This window comes from Rissa tridactyla, chromosome 2 (assembly GCF_028500815.1).
Source record: "Rissa tridactyla isolate bRisTri1 chromosome 2, bRisTri1.patW.cur.20221130, whole genome shotgun sequence".
Taxonomy (NCBI): domain Eukaryota; kingdom Metazoa; phylum Chordata; class Aves; order Charadriiformes; family Laridae; genus Rissa; species Rissa tridactyla.
Window position 1 is genome coordinate 116,153,175 of NC_071467.1, and position 18,868 is coordinate 116,172,042.

Below are 18,868 nucleotides of genomic sequence, written 5' to 3' on the forward strand. Positions count from 1 at the left end.
GTGCATCCCAGGTGAGACTGCTCAGGGCTGTTAAGGCCTATTGGTTCCCTCAGGGCCCCGGAAAACATTTGCATTGTTTATTTATCCTTTCCCTAAACATCTTCTAGGGATTACTGTCACAGGTAGGATAATAAACTAGAAAGTTCTTTCCAGTCTATTTGCACAATTCAAATATATCATATGAAATAAAATATAAAGTCAGCTCTTTCATAACAGCTATTCTTGACACATACCTCCTTGCCAAACTAATGAATTTGTATCCTGTCTCAGTCTAACTTGGCTAGTCTTCATGAAGAACACAAATATTCTTCTGATGCTGATATATTCTCACTTTTGCTGTCCGTGTCTGTTGAAGGTTGAGATACTAAAGAGTAGCATTCAATTAAAGCAATTTACTTATGGCATTGATTATAATTGCAAAGTCCAGAAAGAATGAAGTCTTTCTCACACTTTCTTTACTGTTCCTATTGTATTTAATACAACTAGCTGTTTTAAAGAGCTTCCTGACAAATATTTCTGTTGTGATGGGACTTTTGTTATTATAGACATTCCTCCAGCAGAAATTGGACTGAACGTTCTCCTGATGGCCCATTTTCACTTACAGCTGCTTTACTGCCATAAACTCGACTTGAGGCTAGCTAGCCTGTAGGAAGTTGTGATTAGTGCAGAATTTATGTGTCACCTCGGTGAGGTGAGTTCTGAGAAACATACTTCAGAATTGCTGTATGTTCTTTGGCTAGTTTTTTACTTCAAAAAGCCATTAAAACTGTTCTTCCTGGCATTATTTCAGCACTCTGGGTCTTTTGGGTGCTGGCATGTTGTACTTTAAACCAAGAAGTAGTCTCAGAAAAGGCATGAGTAGGGCGATTTCAGAGTCAACAACTCCTTTGCTAGAGTTAATGGCTTCTCTACCAATGGGGCAAATACGATGTTGAAAGTTTAGATGGGATTGGTTTTTGACAGGAGTAGAAATGCTGAAAACAGCAAAATATGTTTAAGTCGTATTAAGAGTTCATGAGACTTCTGATGGAAGTTCACAATCAAACAGCTTAACAGGTATCATACACAGGTTTTTATTATTGTGGATAATTTATTTCCCTGGTCTTAGAAATTTCAGTTAGTAGTGGGGGTACCCTAGATCTGCCTGTTTAAATGTGATATAATTTTATATACTCAATAATTGGTTGTTTAAGCATAATTCCTCATCTTCCACTACATTGCTCTTCAGCAATATAGCATTTTTTTCTGTTTGGTTTAAATATTAGATGTTGAAGGATTCCATTTATTTCAGTTCAAATATTTACGTGTGTCAATTATGATCCCTCTGTTGTGCTTGGTTAAAATGATCCAGTAGATTACATTCAAATATTATGCATAGACCTATGACAGTTTTTCTTCACATGGCAGAAGTATCCAAACCCAAATTGATACGTGGGAACATTCAATTTATTAATGCTTATTTGCTTCTCCTGTTCTTGATCTTAATGTCTTTTAGCAGCTTTGGAAAGGAGGAATTTAAAAGATAGATTTCAAAACAATGAAAATAACTTTTGGTCAGCTGATGAAGAGATGCAGATTCACAAAGGTTTTATATCTTTGAGATACAGACTTCTGTAGAGTTATCGAAATATCATGCATTCGAAAGCATGGTAATTGAAGTATTGTCAATATTTTAAGAGATTACTTTGTCTCTTTAAAAGTTTAACTCAGCACTTAAGTATTGTACACATAATTTAGGCAGCCATCCACTCTTTCTAGAATTTTATATTACTGTGACATAGACACGGATGTAATTTTTAAGAATTTGAGAACTTGTGATGGTATCAGCAAGCATTTGCATTTATAGAGTCAGGGGGAATGTGTTCCAACATAAATTCCATTGAATCTCACAGATGAAAATCTTCTTTGCAATTAAATTTACAGAACTCCTCTGCATACAAATCTTACAGAAAGTCTGACTCTGTCCTTTTATCTCATATCTAAATGCCAGACCAAAAGAGAATGTGGCCTTCATGACTGTTTATTTAGAAAATATCTCGTGGTTCAGCATAGAATTAGCTGGTGCAGAGATGTGATGAAAATTCTTCCAATACTAACAAAAGATAACATAATTATTCTTCTGATTTTTGTCCCAGCAGCAGAGAAATGGAACCACAGGGCATGTTTATTTTTACAACAGACCACATATTTCCTTGTTTAGGAACTTTAATGAAATCATAATCTAATACTAAGACTATATTAAAGTTCTGTTTCAGTTTAGAATGATAAACAAGCTGGTTCTAAATCTCAAAATACTGTTTAAGAAGAATTAGTATGTCTGATTGTAGTGAGTATTTGTACTGAATTACTGCATAGTAAAACAGGAGAAGTGGGGGAAAAAGCTTTTTTCCCCGCCAAGAAGATGGAGTCAATCAGCTTGTGGTTGTGTATTCCGGCACTGTTTTTCCTTTGCTCTGCCTGCTGAATGAGCTGCACTGGCAAGTCAGACCTTGCAAGTATCTGTTCACTTTATCCACAGTTTTTTGTGAGCAAATGATTAGCTTTCTGATTACCTTGCTCAGAAGATAAATACCGACATGCTCTGAGTATCTACAAAATGAAGTTTTTATCATACTGTAACCTGAAGGAATCAAAATACTTAGGGTGTTGGTCTCTTTGGGGCATCTCTTGGTGATTCTGATGCATCCTTTAACCTTCTGTCTGTAACATAGACCATCTGACGTATTTAAGGTGCTTTTGGGTTTTGATCTTAGTATTCTCATCTAGAGAAAAGGAGTGTGTCCTCCCTTCCAGATGCTTTCCTTTCTGCTTATTGCCGTACTGGTTTAGCCACAAGCCACAACAGGCACAGGCAGCAACAACAGGAGCCAGTCTGATATTAATAGGTTACCTGGAACCCTCTGAATTTAGTGCATCTCTAAGAAGCAAATTTGAAATCCTGTTTCACCTTCCAATAAGGCTGGTGTTCAATTTTGGAGATGTTACAAGAAATATAGCGTCAGCAGTTGAAATTAAATGTAGAGTCTTGAGTAGGTCTAATTTGAAGTAATGTACGTCTATAGAAATTAAATACTTATTTGTAGGTCCTTGCAATTTATTATTTTTTACCATAAATGGAAACATAGTTTGAAGTTTTTGTTGACCCATATTGATGGATTTATATTTATTTACAAAATTAGTTGGAGCTGATGTGGTTTACCAGAAAAATCTGGTTGAGGAAACGTTTTCAGATGTCCATTGACATTCAACTATGAAGCGCAACCAAAAAAGTGTATGTTGGTTGTGCATAATTGGAGTAAATATTTTTTCAGGTTTCATTCATTTGGAATCTAGGTTACAATGCTGGATAAAATAATTTTAAGAGCTGTTTGAGTATTTTGGGCTGGAAAATCTTTTTATTTGTACAGGAAGTATTTCTCAGTTGCATGCAATGACTGGACAAAAGTAACAAAGCTGCAACACCGAGTTGAATTAAAGTGACCGGGTCATTCAGGACCGGTTGGAGGGGGGGTTATGGGTTTTTTTTAAATGTGCTTCATAAAACAGTTCTGATTTACATTTACAGTGAACTTCTAAAACTGTGCCAATTATTCACAATTAGAGTAAATATTTTTTCAGGTTTCATTCTTTTGGAACTGAGGTTAGAACATTCAGTGAAAATATTCAATGGCACTTCTTACTAAACTGGGTACATGTGTGTGGGAGGTAGCAAGAAAAGCACTAGAAACATCTGTTTGGTGTTCCAGGCAATTTTTATTTTATATGAAAAAAAAGTGCCAAGCCCCTTAGTAGGAAGGCAGCTGTAACACTGAGAAAAAACATTTCACACTTCAAGTTTTGGCCTGTTAATTTTTTCAGCTGTAAATAGGTACAGTAATTACTTCCGTCCATCAGCAGACTATTTGCCCACTCTGCTGAATCGAGGTGTCATGACTCCTGTGCTGGGGTGCGCTAGGATGGCAATGACTACACCTGGCCATGGATGCGCACGAGGAGAGGTGATTCTGACTTTTTGTCACATTGCGGGGAGCAGAAGCGGTGAGTGGGCCATGTGAGGACACGGGAGGATGCGTTTGTCTGCTCCAACAGCCCTCACTGCTCCAACAGCCCTCGCTGCTCCGACACGTTTCATGCCTTCGCAAGGGAAGGGCAGCGGGCTGGAGGGCAGGGATGTTCTGGGTCTTGATTCAGCCCGTGTTTGATGTCGTAGTGAGTTAATAATTGTAAGGGATTTTCAAAATGGAGTGACTTCTATTAGTGCTGATCTGGGTAGACCCATGGCTTCTTAAAAAGTAGAAAAAAATCGATTTGGGAAAACACACTGCCTTACTAATTCATCCCCTCTGTCTACACATCTGTTCTTTGTATTATGATATCCCCTGCTTTTTCTTGTATTGACTTTACTTATTCCACATTTTTACCATATCAGAATGAAAGATAGTCAGCATAAAGCATACATAAAAATGTCAAGGAGTTTGGAAGCATGGAGCTCTGTGCATCAAAGTTTATTCCAACACAGAGGAATGGTCAGTCTAATGATGGTAACTTACAGAAGGAATGGTGACAATTCTCTGGAGAAAATAGTTTTTACATTTTTTTTTCCTCCAATATAAAAAAGTGAAAAAAGTTTGATTTTTAACAGTTGTAAAATAATATGTAATATTGCTAAGAAGTCTAAAGTTCCAAAAGTTTCATTCAACAAACACCACACTTGACTACGTTCACAATAAAACATGTTAAAGCGAAATATCACAACTTTGGTTTTTCTTATTTCGAGTACAACATTGATCGGACTGTCATTCAATTTAATAGCTAATCTTATACATATTTATTGGGGTACTTTAAATTGGGATCAATAGGTAGTCAAAGCTTAAGAACTCCTGCTGCACAGTAGATAAAACTATTTCAGAAGCTTTACAATCATACTGATGTTTCAGATCATGCTTACTTAAGTCAGCATTTTCAAGCTCAAGCTCAATTTAGTCACCTGCGGTGAAATTGTCTCCCTTGATTTTGATTTCAGTTTTTCCATTTCATTATACAGGATTAAGATTTCACCTATAGTCTGTATTCAGGCACCTAAATTTGTGGTCTATTTTTTCAGACATGTCAAACACACCTAATTCCCACTAAAGTCAATAGATGCAATATATGTTCAGCATTCCTGGAACCTGGATTGAATTTTGAATCTAATTCTGCAGATGTTCCATGGAGATAAATTTCTGCATCTGCCCAGAATTTGCAGGAAGGGCTACATTCAAATGCTGACCTTTGCATATTGTAACCCACTGCTCAAAGCTCAACCAATGATCATGTAGGGTTGGTTTCTTTCCCCCCTGAACTACCCTATATGCTATTATTCCATTTTTCTGCAGCACCTCTGTGCCTTTATTTTAAGCATTCTAACTTGGCGTCTACATCTTCAGCTTCTGTTAGCCTATTACCAAGTATATTACTGCTGCTACCAAAATCACTCCAGCATATTATGCCTTAAATTTCATCCATACAAATATCATTGGAATTCTTGTAATAACATAGATATATGTTATTAAATAGTATATATGTACACATTATATACATATACTGATGTGATCAGTTGTAACTCTCCATGTTAACCTACACAGAACTCTTTTTATTTTTTTCTGACATAGACTATTTTAGAAATGCTCATTTTGTTTTATAGATACCAGAATTGCCAAGTCTAGTCATTAGTTTGGCTGCAGGAATTCTTGAAGGTCTTTAAGATGTCTGTCACGAGATCTTACAATGTTAATGCAAGCGATCTTCTTATATGTTAACAGAAATCAGACTGTGCTACCCATACTGCCTTATCCGGCTAGAGCTTGGGCAGGAATAGCAGAAATGCCACCTGGGAGTTACACCAGTTAGATTTATATCACCTTTGCTATTTTAATACCTCACACGGCAAACGTTGTCAGTAAAACTTAGTACATAAATCAAAGCATCTGCTTTGTCTGTGACCCTTTGCAGGGTAAACTGCAGATAGACAGTTGGTTTGAGAGGTTCAGGAATAGGGACAAGCCATATTTATTTATTAATTTATTTATTTATTTGCTATCAGAGTAAGACTTAGAAATATGGTGTCAAATGATAAAAAATTATCCGAATGAACACTGAGACACATGAAGCCCTATCTTCTCTTTAATACTGTACAGTAGCTGTCAGTTATGTTTAGAATAATGCTTCTATTCCAGTTTTCATAACAAAGCTATATTACAGCAAACGTGTTACTTTTAAGAATTCTACAGATCTGCTTCACTTTAATCTGTCTTTTTAAAAAATACTGATTTTTCAATTAGATGCTTAAATATATTTGAAATTATAACAACAGAAGCCAGCCTGAAGTATGATAAAAAAATTAAATGTCTGCTTTCAATGCATTTTTGCTGCACAAACCCACAAGATCAAATACTAACACTGTAAGCATATTTCTGGCATACGCATAAAAATAATCACATAACACATACCCAGATGCTTATTGGTAAACTATGCTTCTGAATGCTCTGAACAAGGGCTGTGATTCCGAAGAGCAGATAGATTCAGCTCCAGCAGCTGCAGTGGTTGCTGCCCCAGATGTCTGCCAGAGGCTACCGTCCCTCTGCTGCTCCTCAGCTGCCGTGGTTCTCACCCCACCAGGCTAACTCACAAACTAGCTCACCAACAACTACACCGGTACACTGTCTGAGGAGAGAAGAGATGCCCCGTGCAGCTCTCCAACCTCTGGCAGGTTGGAGACAACCAGCATAAGGAGTTAAAACCTCTGGCAGCCAAGGCTAGATCTATCAAGAATTGCAAATCAGAGCCCTTAGACAAAGTTCAGCCAGCTAGAATATGCCTACCACATATTAGCGCAAACCTACGCTCTATGGCTTGCGGTGGCCTGAAAGGAAAAGCAAACCTTTTAAAAGTAAAGTGCAGCAAAAACGTCTATGTAGAAACTGCGGTGAGTTTTTAAGTCAATGAGTTCTGGATTAATAAAACATGCCGACCAAGCCAGATTGTGACCCTCATCGTGCAGGAAAAGTCCCTTTGGAGCTTTCACACTCATACTTTTTTAGGGTTGATTTCTTTCTGGCCATTTCTTATTTTAGTGGCCTTTTTGGGGCCGCTGGCCAACGGGTTGGTGTTCTTGGTTGATGGTTTTGGGGCTCCACTCCGACCACTGCGTCCTGCATTCTGGTTCTTGCTGCGGGCCGTTCGCAGCTTTTGTTCCTGCAGTCTCTGTTCCCACCTCTGTGGAAATGCAGAAAACAAAGAGGCCAAGTTACAGAAAGGCGTTGCCTTAAATAATTACCTCTTAATCAAAGCTATCCTGAATCTTTGACATTAGTGCTGCTCTTAATGGTTTTGTGCTCGGTCCTGCAGGGACAGTGATCTCGGCCTGTCATGGCTGTCTGCAGGGGAAACCTTGTCTTGGGTGGGGGAATTTCCACAATACCGGTTGATGAAAACGCCAACTGCACATCTCGTGTGCACGCTGCACGCGAGAGCACGTCTCATGCCTCTTCAGAAATCCAGGGGAGCTGGCGCCTATGCCATCAAAAAGACAGGGTCTGCACACTGGGACTCCTTTGCAAACCCATTCTTTGTGGTCTTACTGAACATGCTACTGGACTTTTCCTTGCAAAAGTCTGCAGAAAGCAGGCAATCCTTTCACAATATGTATTTAAACACACAGCTACAAGGGAAGGTGATATTTACTTTCTGGTTCTGCTTTTCCCTGGGGTGGAGGGAACTGGGCATAAAAGAGCTTATGGACAGAGAACGGAGGCGACCACTGAAATCACAGAGTGTTTGGTGTTGCAATGGGACAGTTGTGAATAATGCACCTGCAGCTGTATTCAGCAGCATCCCTGAGAAATTTTGAAATGCAATTAGATCAAGGAGTCCACCAAAGAGGATAGCTGTCAGATTTCCAAACCCAAAAGTTCAGTGGTTAGAAAACAGGTTTTTACAGTGAGGTTAAGTGGTTAGGTGGTCCAAAGTATGGAGAGATCCACAGCACTGCAGTAGAGACTGCTGTCTTTCACCTCTAGGAACAGAAATACTTATTTTAAGGAAAGCAAGGTAGATAACAGAACCTGGAAGGTGTCCCAGCTTTCCCCTCTATTAATGAACTTTCTCTTCTGGAACTCCCAAAGGCAGGGACTTTGCCCAGCGACCAGAGCAAGAGAAGTGCTCTCCAGCTTTGCTCTTACTAGTACCTCTGCACTGACCCTGTTGCTACTCAGACTCTTGTCCTGGCTAGAGGAGAGACAAGCCATGTTGTGGTTATGTTAACAGAAGTCTTCTGTCGTCCACAGACAGCTCAAAACATTCATTTTAAGTGGCAACTCAAGATAAAAGTTGGATGCAAGTCTTCAGAGGTGAATGATGGGCATTAAAATGAAGCCACTATGAAACCTAGCTCCACACTCACCATATTTGTGTAGTCAGGGTCGTAATACGCATCTTTATAAAACAAAAAACTATCAGCAGGCATTTAGGTGTGGCCCTCTCAAACATGTTTAAATGAGGATTTAATTTATACAACTATTTGTATCAGAGGGAATGACACATGCTTTGAGAAGTATTTTGTTTGGCAGGCATGCATCTATTTAACAGTCTGGAAATGAACGTCCAAACAGGTTTCACAGCACAATTAAAAATGACAAAACAGCGCGAGGAGGCCACTAAAACACGCCGTGTGCCAGTAACAGCCCATTAAGTTGACAGCTAAGGGACTTCAGGAGTCCGAGTCATATGTCAGTACTCTCCTAAAACTCACATGATATCATCTGCAACTGTAATATATTTATTTTTTAAAGACTAAAAGGATATTTTCTTTTTCAGACATAGGTTTCACATGAGTAAGTGAGGAGAAAAGGGAATCATGAAAGCATCAAATAATACAATTTCCTGCAAGAAGCTGGACGGTAATCTAAAAGCTTCTACTGATGGAAACATGCATCTTTTTTCCTCCTCTATATCAGTTGCCAATCAGCCCATAATTAGAATAAATATATATGCATGTCCTTAGTGCTCTGAAACCTTTCCTGAATTGCAGAAATAATTTTCTTCCATTTCTAAAAGTGTGAGGAAGAGTCAGACCGTGTCTTGAGCCACCCTTTCCTTCCATTATAAAGAGGAGTTTACAAGCAGGGGCATCTACTGCTCCGGCCTCCCAGGTCTCCATAGACTTTTCCTTCCAATGTTGCCTGAAATCAGTGAGGGGATGCCAAATACTTTCAGTGCATCTTTAGTGGAAAGTCGCTGGTGAGAATCTGTGTCTCAGGCCTGCAAACTTTAATGCAGCAAAGCCCATTTATCCAGTGCAGTGGATGCTAACTTCCTTTCTTACCCAATGCGGACTGTATACTCATCCGCATATCACCTATCCGACAGTTACTTGCCTTAGCAGTGATGGGAAAGGAATTCCCAGAGTCATTATTATAATAAGCCAGAGTTCACACAAAGATCAACTAACTGTCCTATTTGGGGACCTTTTGCAGATAAAATAGAAATAAAATTTTAGAGACTCTAAAATGCAAGACTAAAGTTTTCAAATTCGCACTTACACTTATATGTAGTTATGGGGTATGAAAATGTTGAAGTGATGAAGTAATAATACACTGTAATAATACAGTGATGAAGTAATAATACCCAGAGATGTTATAGATATCTGAAAGTCAAGCAAGTTATTCAATGCTGAAGCAGAACAAAGGAGTTTAACTTTTTATCAAGAGTATCAGCACTCTTTTATTTGGTTGTATTTACCTTAAATCTTTTGTTGAGCTGATCCTTCCATTTTTCAACTAGACATCCATCAAGAAGCATCAACCTGAAAATGAAGAAATAAATACAAGTTACAGGTATTTCTGGGTTTGATTCCTGAGATATCATTCCAGATGATTTAACACTGACTGAGGCTGAAACGCACCGGCAGGTACTGACAGTTTCTGTGTATGGGACAACAGGCACAAAAATATATTTCTCCATCCCTGAATGCTTTCTAATGGATTTCTAAATGCTTATACTGCTCCTTCTTAAATTCTATTTTGAACTCTGTAAAAACAGAAAATAGTTTCCAAAAGAAATCAGATTTTACAGCCAAAACTGTAGCACATGGCTACATTTAGCATTTAGAGCCCTTTGTCCTAACCTGCAGCTATTCCGCAGGAGAAAATTGTCCTGCCTGGATCACTGTTAGCAAAAAGTGATGGGTTGGGTAACATTCCGTGAAACTGTTTAAATGTATATGTACGTAAGTTTTTACTTACGCCCACTATATGTTTGTGTGTGTGCACAGAAGAGTGGTTTAAATTAATGTATTTTACTTCTGAATTCTAAAAACCCCTGTGTTTCACATGTACCAGCTAAAGCAGCTCAGCTGACGAATGGTAGCACATTATCTGATCACAGCACTTTGCTGGTGGGTGAGGTTTACACAGCGTAGCAGGACCAGTCTCTCCAGTTTCCATGAGCAATGTTGCCGCTCATATCAGTTCAAAGAGAGCATAAAACGCTGCCACTCTTAGCCATTAGCCACCATGCATCCACTGTGGCCAAACATAAAAAGACTACAGTGCGTGCAAGCCCTCGAGAATCAAGATCCATAGGACATGCAGCTCTTCTTTCTGAGGAGAGATTAGAGAATTAACACATAGGATTGAAGCTAGACCCACATCGTGATGAATAAAACCACAACACAGCATACGTCTGATGCAGCTTCTGTTCAGGTCAAACTATTGATGGAGACCCTCAGCCTGCTGATGGGCAATGGATGTTTTGCTGTTGACTTAGTGGAGCTACAGCTTCTGCTCATTTTGCCTCTGACATTTCAAAAAGCTACTGTAACTCAAAACCTTCTGTTTGCACGCCGCTGGCCTCAACAGGAAACACATGTAATAGTTTATGTTTCTTTTTCAAATCCGTTTTAGTACACTATATGAAAATAAAAACCTCAGCGACCTTTAAAAACCTTCACAAAATATTTAGTGAATGGTGTGTTTTTCCACAGTAATGGAGAAGCAGATTGCAGTCTTTCACTTTTGAAATCTCCACACTCTGACAGCCTCCTGAGAGTCCTCTCCACCAAAGCTCTGCAGCTCAGAGCTTCTGAATCGCAATCTCGGTCATGGTCCTTCTGCGTGACTCAGAGTATGTATCCCTAAAATGGCTAACACAAATACCGAGCTCTAAATTAATCTTTGTGAAATGCTTCCAGATCTGAATGGGCAGAGTACTGTGTAATAATAAAATACTGTGCCTGTTAGCTCACAAAAAAAAGATTAAGGTAACAAGGTATCAGATGGCAACATTTAGAAACACCTATAAAATGCTTTTAAAATATCAACATAAAACTCATTGAAAATATGGATATGGCCCATCAAGTTCTGTGCGTAGACGTGCTATGGTCCTTACAAATTAACAGTCCTGTCACTGTATGCAAAACCAGCCGGCATATTTTACAAATGGCCTTATCTCTGACCCACAGCACAGAGCCACACATACCTACCACCCCACAACCTGTCCTGCGGGCACCTGTGGCTACCGGTACACCTGGGGTGCTAACGGGGATGGGATGTCCCCTTCTGCCTCGAGAACCCAGGGAGAAAAGGGAGCTGTGATTCATCACTCCCTCCCCTCCAGACCAACATGCTGGATTTCCTTCCATGCCTGGGGCTGGGCTGACTGCCAGATGAAAAGTCTGGTAAAGTGAGTTTTGTTTTGTCTTTTAATCATACAGCAGGACTGGCAAGCTGCGCTGAGAGTATTTACTTTCCATCTACCATCCAGGAGCCAGAGCTCCAATGGCTGCAGCTTTGGCTGGTCCCAGTACAGCTGTGGGATCAGAAACATCTCGCTGATGGCACCGGTCCAAAGTATGGATAAGCCGTCAGAGAAGGCCTTGCTCTGTCTCCAGCAACTCTGTGGACAGATGTGTGTCATCTCCTGTCCCCTCACTTGGGGTCGCTGAGGCAGAACTATGCCTTCCTTGTAGTCCCACCAACACGGACCATCACCTACAGCCACCATCGGGCTTGTAGCACACAAAGCAGCTCATACCTATGGAAAGCGGTCCTGGAAAAGCACTCCCAAACAGCTGGAGGTGCCTGAACAGCTACACAATGCATTAAGCAATATACTGTCAGCACCTAATGCCACCAGAGTTAATGCTCCGTGTATGTGCCAAGTTTTGTAAACATCACATCGTGGCACAGGAGCTGAGGCTGATTAAGTGGAACAAGTTAATTGCAAAGGTAACTGAAACATGTAGGTGTACGTGTGAGTTATCCTAAGAAAAACTACCAGCAAAACATGCTCTTGATGAGGAAGGGAGCTTTGGTGGTCCTCCTTCCCATCTATCCCAGCTATAACACTTTTCTGCACCGTGTCGCCGGGGCTCACCTTGAGCGCCATTCATAGCACATGATGAGGACATCCTGCTTCGGTTGAAGAGGTGGACACTGGCAGGAGGAATTTGTAAGAAGAGGCACTTGAGACAGAGGAATTGGTGTCGAAGACTTGAGTGTGTCTTTGACTTCAACCACCGTCGTTATCTCATTGCAGTTCCCTCTTTCTACGCTTTTTACTTTCGCATGAATGACTGCAATCAGAAAAACAGAGGCATGAGAACAACAAACGGTCTTGGAAATATAAGCACATCTCAAAATTAAATAAAATGTATTAAACTGAAAGCTATTGTTTTGGTTGTGAAACTAGAACCACTTCTTCATGTGTGGGCATGTACAGTGGCTTAGAATAACAGAGGCCTGATCCCGATTTGGTTTTTCAGCAGGACTGTTGACAACTGTGAAATTAAACATGTGCTTAAAGCTTTGCCAGATCAGGCCAAGCCATCTCGCCTGGCATCGCACACACAAACAGCTCCTTTGACTCAGATGTGAACAACGCCTCGCATAAATCAGACCCACTCTATAGCCACAGCCGGCTATTTCCAATTAAGTAATGAATAATTTACCTCACAGACAGTTAGCACGAATCCAGCTTTTTCAATAATAAAATCATCTCCCTGTAGGTTGCATCCAGGAACTAAAGACTTTTCTTAAATATAAGAAAGAAGGGGAGATTTGAAACAAGTAGTCGAAAACTAAGAGGTTTAGGATTGTTGTGATTTACTTGGTTTATGCTTTTTTCATCTTTTGCCCTGGGATTATCATAAAAGATAGGCTCTGAAATGGGTTCTTCTGACTATGAAAAAACAAACATTCATAATTTTTACCTTTTATTGAGGAAAACTGCATGTCTGCGAGAAGGTGAAGCTATGTAGACTGCTCTGAGGATGATCCCTGGCTAATTGTGCACCTACAAACCCTGGCAGCGCCGACCACTGCAGCGTTTCACCCACTCTCTCTGGTGACAAGTACCAAATCAGAGAAAAGAAGCACAATTTTTACGCGAAGGACTTTGTCTCCAGCAAATGTGGAAATAGGAAGGGTCCAATTATCAAACTGTAACAATTTTTTTCAGTGAAAGAAGCACAAGCAGCATGTGTCGGTGCCACAGGGCGTTCAGCCTGCAGCAACGCTGCCCCCGGCAGCCCCAGGTCCAAAGCCTTCCAACGGACCCACAAATGTCTGGAATAATCTTCACATGTAGAAAACAGGAGACCAGCAATTTTAACGCAGTCCGAGGTTTATGTGCTAACTTTATCAGGACATGTGTAACAGCCACGAAACACACGAGGGACTTCAGTTTCAGAGACTCTGAAATTCAGAGATTCTCAAGTCTGATTGAAACCAAGTTTTGACCAGCAATAAATACAGTTTGGCTGTAAATATTGTTTTAAAGGATTTCAGAAAAAAATTGGTTTTATTTGCAACTTGTTCTGCCTTGTCTTGTCTCTCAATTCATTCTCCATATGAACGTGTCTATTTATTTCAGAGAGGACCGAATAAAAATCTACCTCTCAAAACCAAAAATCTTGATTTCACAAATCCAATGGAATTAAATTTTTTACCTCAGCCTACAGTTTTTAGTTAAGCCACACTCCCACTGAAGTCACTGGAATCAGAATTCGTCGGGCTAACACCATATTTGATTTTGGAATAGTCATTTGGTATCACTGCTTTTTCATACACTTCAGACAACTGTGGAAGTTCACTGTCCTACCTGAACATATCACTGTGTTGTACTGAGATGGATTAAGGAACTAATATATGACATAAATGCACCAAAATGCCATCATAAAAAAAGCATACAATTACCGAAGTTAGTAAATGCCATAACAAAAAAAAGCATACAATTACTTAAGTTAGATGTCCAGCTTAATCACTCCCACCAAACTGGGGTTTGGATTTTTTTCCCCCCTATACTAACAAAGCAGGAAAGAACTACAAACTTACTTTCTTTTGATATTGGACAAATATGAATTGACTGGATATAATAACCCTATTGTATAAGAACTGAATACATCCCTTTAAGAAACAACTTTTATCTGAGAAAAAGCCCATAAAGTACAAAAGACCATGAGACTGCATATTAAATTCATAGTTAATAGAGGGTTTCTAATGACATTACAGATATTTAATCTGGTATTTAATTAGACTTCTCCCTGACTCCCAGCATCAGAAAACTGGAGGGGGTGGGGTGGGGGAGCCAGGAGGGAAGAGGGACGAATAGTTACTTATATTGCCAATACATCACGCAACATATCATAAAACTATCTGCCAACTCCTCGGCTGGCTGGTGCAAATTGTCACTGAATTCAGTTAATCTCTGACAGTTCCGCACCAGATGAAACTCCAGCTAGTAAGTAAAAGAATATACACATTTGTAAGTAAAAACTTTTTACCTTGCTTCAGCTTCCTTCACATTTACAAGTTTTATTTAGGTGATAAACCTCTGTTTATTCCACCTGCTGGATGAAAACAGGCTGGCCAAGCAGCACATGGCCATGCTCCACATTAGTTGCAACTGCGCTTACTCGAGCAACCTTTACAGAGCAAATTTCTGCAGAGCGACCTGTTGATCCCAGTGCATGTTCCCGACATTTCACTGCTTTTATCAGAAACACACCACCATCTGTGCAACGACTACTACTGCCTGCACAAGGTGCGCACCAGTGGTGGGGTTTGGAAGAGGACGGCGAGGTGTCCTCCAGTAAAAACCCACTTGGAAGGGCCTCGGTGGAGCATTGTCCTCACCCCACACTTGCTGGACGGGGCCTGGTGCGGGTGCAGCACCCACACAGAGCTGCCAAACTCGCGGGGACGAGCACAGCAAAGTGTTTTCCCCCCAATGCACTTACTGTAGCTGTAGTTCTTGGCCAGGTAAGTCGACAGCGTTGGCTTTGTCTTTTTGCACCTGCACCGCTCTTCAAAGGAAGAGAAGGGAAACGGTTGAGGGGTGTTGGAGGGAGCCTGGCTCTGGGGAGGGGGGAGGTGGGGGGGCCCCCCGAGGCTCACCCTGGCCGCGGCTCTTGCAGTCGGGCTCCGGGTGTCTCTCCGGCACCATCACGCCCTGCGTGAAGTCCGTCCACTTCACATCTGCAAATAGAGGGGTGGCGGGGAAGGAAAGCTGTCGGGGAGAGGCTCCCGGGACAAGGGCCAATGGTGGTGGTGGTGGGGGGGGGGGGGGAGGGTGCCCCGCCGCCCTCCGTGCCCCGCGGGGGTAGCAGGGGTCCTCCCCACCGCCGCCCCCGTCCCGCCGCCCTCGGGGCGCTCACCCTCCGGCAGGTCGGTGACGATGGCCTCGGGGGAGATGCAGACGCCGCGGTCGTAGACGGGGAGGTCGTCGCAGGCCAGGCTCTCGGGCCAGCTGTGGTTGTAGCGGCGCATGATGGGCTCGCAGCCGTCGCGGGCGCGCTGGCAGACGGAGCGGCAGGGCTTGATGGGGTCGTAGAGGAACTCCAGGGTGCAGATGGGGGCGTACATGGCGCAGAGGAAGAAGGGGAGGACCGGGCTGCAGCCGGTGCCCACCAGCTCCTCGTACTGCTCGATGGCGAGGACGGCGTTTTCCTGGGTGCTGTGGTGGAGGTGGTTGGGCATGCGGGTGATGTTCCAGGGCATGGAGCGGCACATGGGGATGCGCACCGCCTCGCACGGCGCGCCCTGCGCCCGCGGGCTCACCCGCAGCCACAGGGACACCGCCACCAAGGCTCGCAGCATCCTCTTCCTCCTCCCTCCTCCTCCTCCTTCTCCGCCGCCGCCCGCCGCCGCCCCGCGGGTCGCGGCGGCCGAAGGGCGCGGAGCGGCGCTGGCTCCCTCCGCCCGGCTGCAGTCGAGTCGCGGGAGCCGCCGAGCCGACAGCCATGGACATCGCGGGACCGCATTTATACCGGTGGCACGAGTGACGTGGGGGCCGATCGCGCTCCCTTGGCAGCACCCGCTCCTCCGGGGAAGGGGGGTGTGTGTGGGGGGGGTGGTGTGTTGGGGGTGTGTGTGTGCGTGTGCGTGTGTTTTGCTGTGCAGGCACGGTGACATCACCTCCACCCCGTTTAATCCCCCCGGCGACATCACTGCGTCGCTCGTCCGCGGCTCCGTCCCCGTTTCAGTTTTCGTCTGTGTCATAAATTCCTTCAGGTGGAAGGGGCGGGCGGGGGGGTGGAGGGGAGAAAAGCAAACCCAAACCGCACGCATCTGCCCCGGGGAGAGGGGAGGAGGAGGCGGGAGGGACGCGGAGCCGCGGTGGGGCCTCCCCCCGTCTTGCGGGGCTGAACTTCACGCTGCCTTTTCCCGAGGGACGCGGAGCCGAAACTTTTTGCGGGCTCGGGGGAAGCTCCGGCGGCTGTTCCCATCACCTCCCGGGGGTTGCAGAGTTACCCCCGCCGGCTCGGAACGGAGGGGGAAAGGCGGACGGGCAGGCAAGCGGGGAGGTTGCTTTTTTGCCCGGTTCGCTCGAGACGGGGGATGCGGTGGGGGCCGAGCCGAGCCGGGAGCGGGCGGCGGGGCCGGTGCGGGGCTGCTCGGCGGGCAGGCAGACCCCTGGTTCCACCCCACAGCCGCATCTGCAAATAGGTGGGAGAAGGGATTTCAGGCTTTTCCCAAGCTGTTCTTTACTTCTCTTTCCTGGGTGCTCCGCGGCCGCACGCCCCTGATGCAGCGGGACGGCGAGCCCACGCGGGGAGCGCGGGGCTCCCTCCCACCCCAGTGCCTGTCCCGGGAAAGGGAACAGACCGATGGGCCCTTCTTCTGCTGGGGGCAAGTGCTGCACCCCAGCCTTTGAGGGACCCGCGGAGAAAACAAGATTAACGCGATGCCAGGTTGTTGCAGTGACCAGGGAAAGCCTCAGCGTGGCTCAGACAGCGGCTGCTGGGCTTGCCCTGGCCGGGTGCCGTGGTGCCACCCGTGTTTCCCCTCATGGACCCGCAGAGCTGAGGGCTGGGTGCCGCAGAGGGTCCATGGGGCAGAGGCTTCCCCTCTCCCTTGGTGTGCGAGGAAAGTTCATCCGGAGCGGGCAGCAAACAAGGGCTGAGAAACCCGAGAGAGCAGTGGGCGATGAAGGGGCGTGTGTGCTCGGTGACATTGTATGGCAAGGGAAAAGTAAATTCCCCCCGGGACAGCAACATTAAAGCATCATCACCCAGCAGGTCCCTCCCAAAGCCCGCCTAGAGTGCCCAGAAGCTCCCCAAGGCTCCGGCCTTCCAGGTGCCCCTCTGGCATCGCCCTTCCCGGGCAAACCCTCCCCGCTCCCCGGGGTGCAAAGGAGGGGGGTATGGTGGGGGGTGTGTGGAAGGCGAGGGTCCCCATCTCCCCACTGCCCCCTGCTCCCCCATCCCACCAGCTCCAGCAGAAACCGCCTCTCCCCGCCGAGGTGATGCGGGTTTGGAGGCGGGCCGCCCCCGCCTTCCCCCCCCGCCCCCCCTCCGCGGCGGCGCAGCGCTGCCCGCCCGCCTGCGCGCCGTGCGGGGGCGGGGGGGGGGGGGGGGGGGGGGGGGCCGGTGTGCGGCCGTGCGCGGAGCGGGGCGCGGAGCATGGCGCGGCGTGCGGGCGGGCCGGGGCCGGGGCCGGGGCCGCTGGTGGTGCTGCTGGGCGGCCTCCTCCTCCTGCGGGGCGGCGTGGCCGTGCGGGGGGCGGCGGGGGCCGAGCCGTGCCAGGCGCCGCGGCAGTGGGAAGGGCGCACCGTGTCCTACGATCACGCCACGGGCCGCAACACGCGTGCCGCCGTCTCCTACGACGGCCCCAACCAGCGGCTCCGCATCCTGGAGGAGAGGAAGGCCCTCATCCCCTGCAAGAAGTAGGTGGGGAGGGGGGGTGGGGGCGCCGGTGGTCGGCACTGAGCCCGGAGGCGCCTCCCGGGGGGCGGGGGTGGGTGTGTGGGGGGGTGCCCATCGGCCCCCCGCGATGTGGGGCGGCACCTCCCCTGCGTGAGGCGGGGGAGCGGCTTGGGGGGGGGATGGGGGGTGGGGCGCGGTGGGCACGGCTGCGGGGGGCTGCCGGACACGCCGCGATGGAAAAGCTGTCGCCGACATGGCTTGTATCCGTGCTCCCTATATGTGTGTATATATATGTGTGTGTGTATATACACATATATATGTGCATATATATATATACACGTATATGTGTAGATATAGATATAGAATCACAGAATGGTTTGGGTCGGAAGGGACCTTAAAGATCATCCAGTTCCAACCCCCCTGCCATGGGCAGGGACACCTCCCACTAGACCAGGCTGCTCAAAGCCCCATCCAGCCTGGCCTTGAACACTTGCAAGGATAGGGCATCCATAACTTCCCTGGGCAATCTGTTCCAGTGCCTCACCGCCCTCACAGTTCCTAATATCTAACCTAAATCTGCCCTCTTTCAGTTTGAAACACCTCTCGTGCTATCATTACACTCCCTGATAAACAGTCTCTCCCCATCTTTCTTGTAGGACCCCTTTAGGTATTGGAAGGCTGCTATAA

At 45.3% G+C, this 18,868-nt stretch overlaps 2 protein-coding genes across 2 annotated transcripts in view; one reads left to right on the forward strand and one right to left on the reverse strand.

Annotated features, from left to right (window-relative positions):
• Positions 1-5,952: 5,952 nt before the first annotated feature.
• Positions 5,953-16,365, reverse strand: SFRP4 (secreted frizzled related protein 4). Its single transcript, XM_054193262.1, has 6 exons — positions 15,692-16,365; positions 15,432-15,512; positions 15,275-15,340; positions 12,412-12,610; positions 9,778-9,841; positions 5,953-7,254 (listed from the first exon to the last, which is right to left on the reverse strand). Exons 1-6 carry the CDS (start codon positions 16,131-16,133, stop codon positions 7,066-7,068), a joined length of 1,041 nt encoding a protein of 346 aa, XP_054049237.1. The 5' UTR covers positions 16,134-16,365; the 3' UTR covers positions 5,953-7,065.
• Positions 16,366-17,938: 1,573 nt separating this feature from the next.
• EPDR1 (ependymin related 1) overlaps positions 17,939-18,868 on the forward strand; it is a 33,683-nt gene continuing 32,753 nt past the window's right edge. The window contains exon 1 of the mRNA XM_054193263.1: positions 17,939-18,201. Coding sequence (XP_054049238.1) covers positions 17,939-18,201 — 263 coding nt within the window. The remainder of the gene's footprint in view (positions 18,202-18,868) is intronic.

Excerpts from the sequence above, each read along its gene's own strand:
- SFRP4 (XM_054193262.1), bottom strand. The coding sequence starts at position 16,133 with ATGCTGCGAGCCTTGGTGGCGGTGTCCCTGTGGCTGCGGGTGAGCCCG. Across the intron at positions 12,611-15,274 it reads GGCCAAGAACTACAGCTACA|TCATTCATGCGAAAGTAAAA; the intron begins GTAAGTGCATTG and ends TTCTGATTGCAG. Across the intron at positions 9,842-12,411 it reads TGCTATGAATGGCGCTCAAG|GTTGATGCTTCTTGATGGAT; the intron begins GTGAGCCCCGGC and ends CTTCATTTTCAG.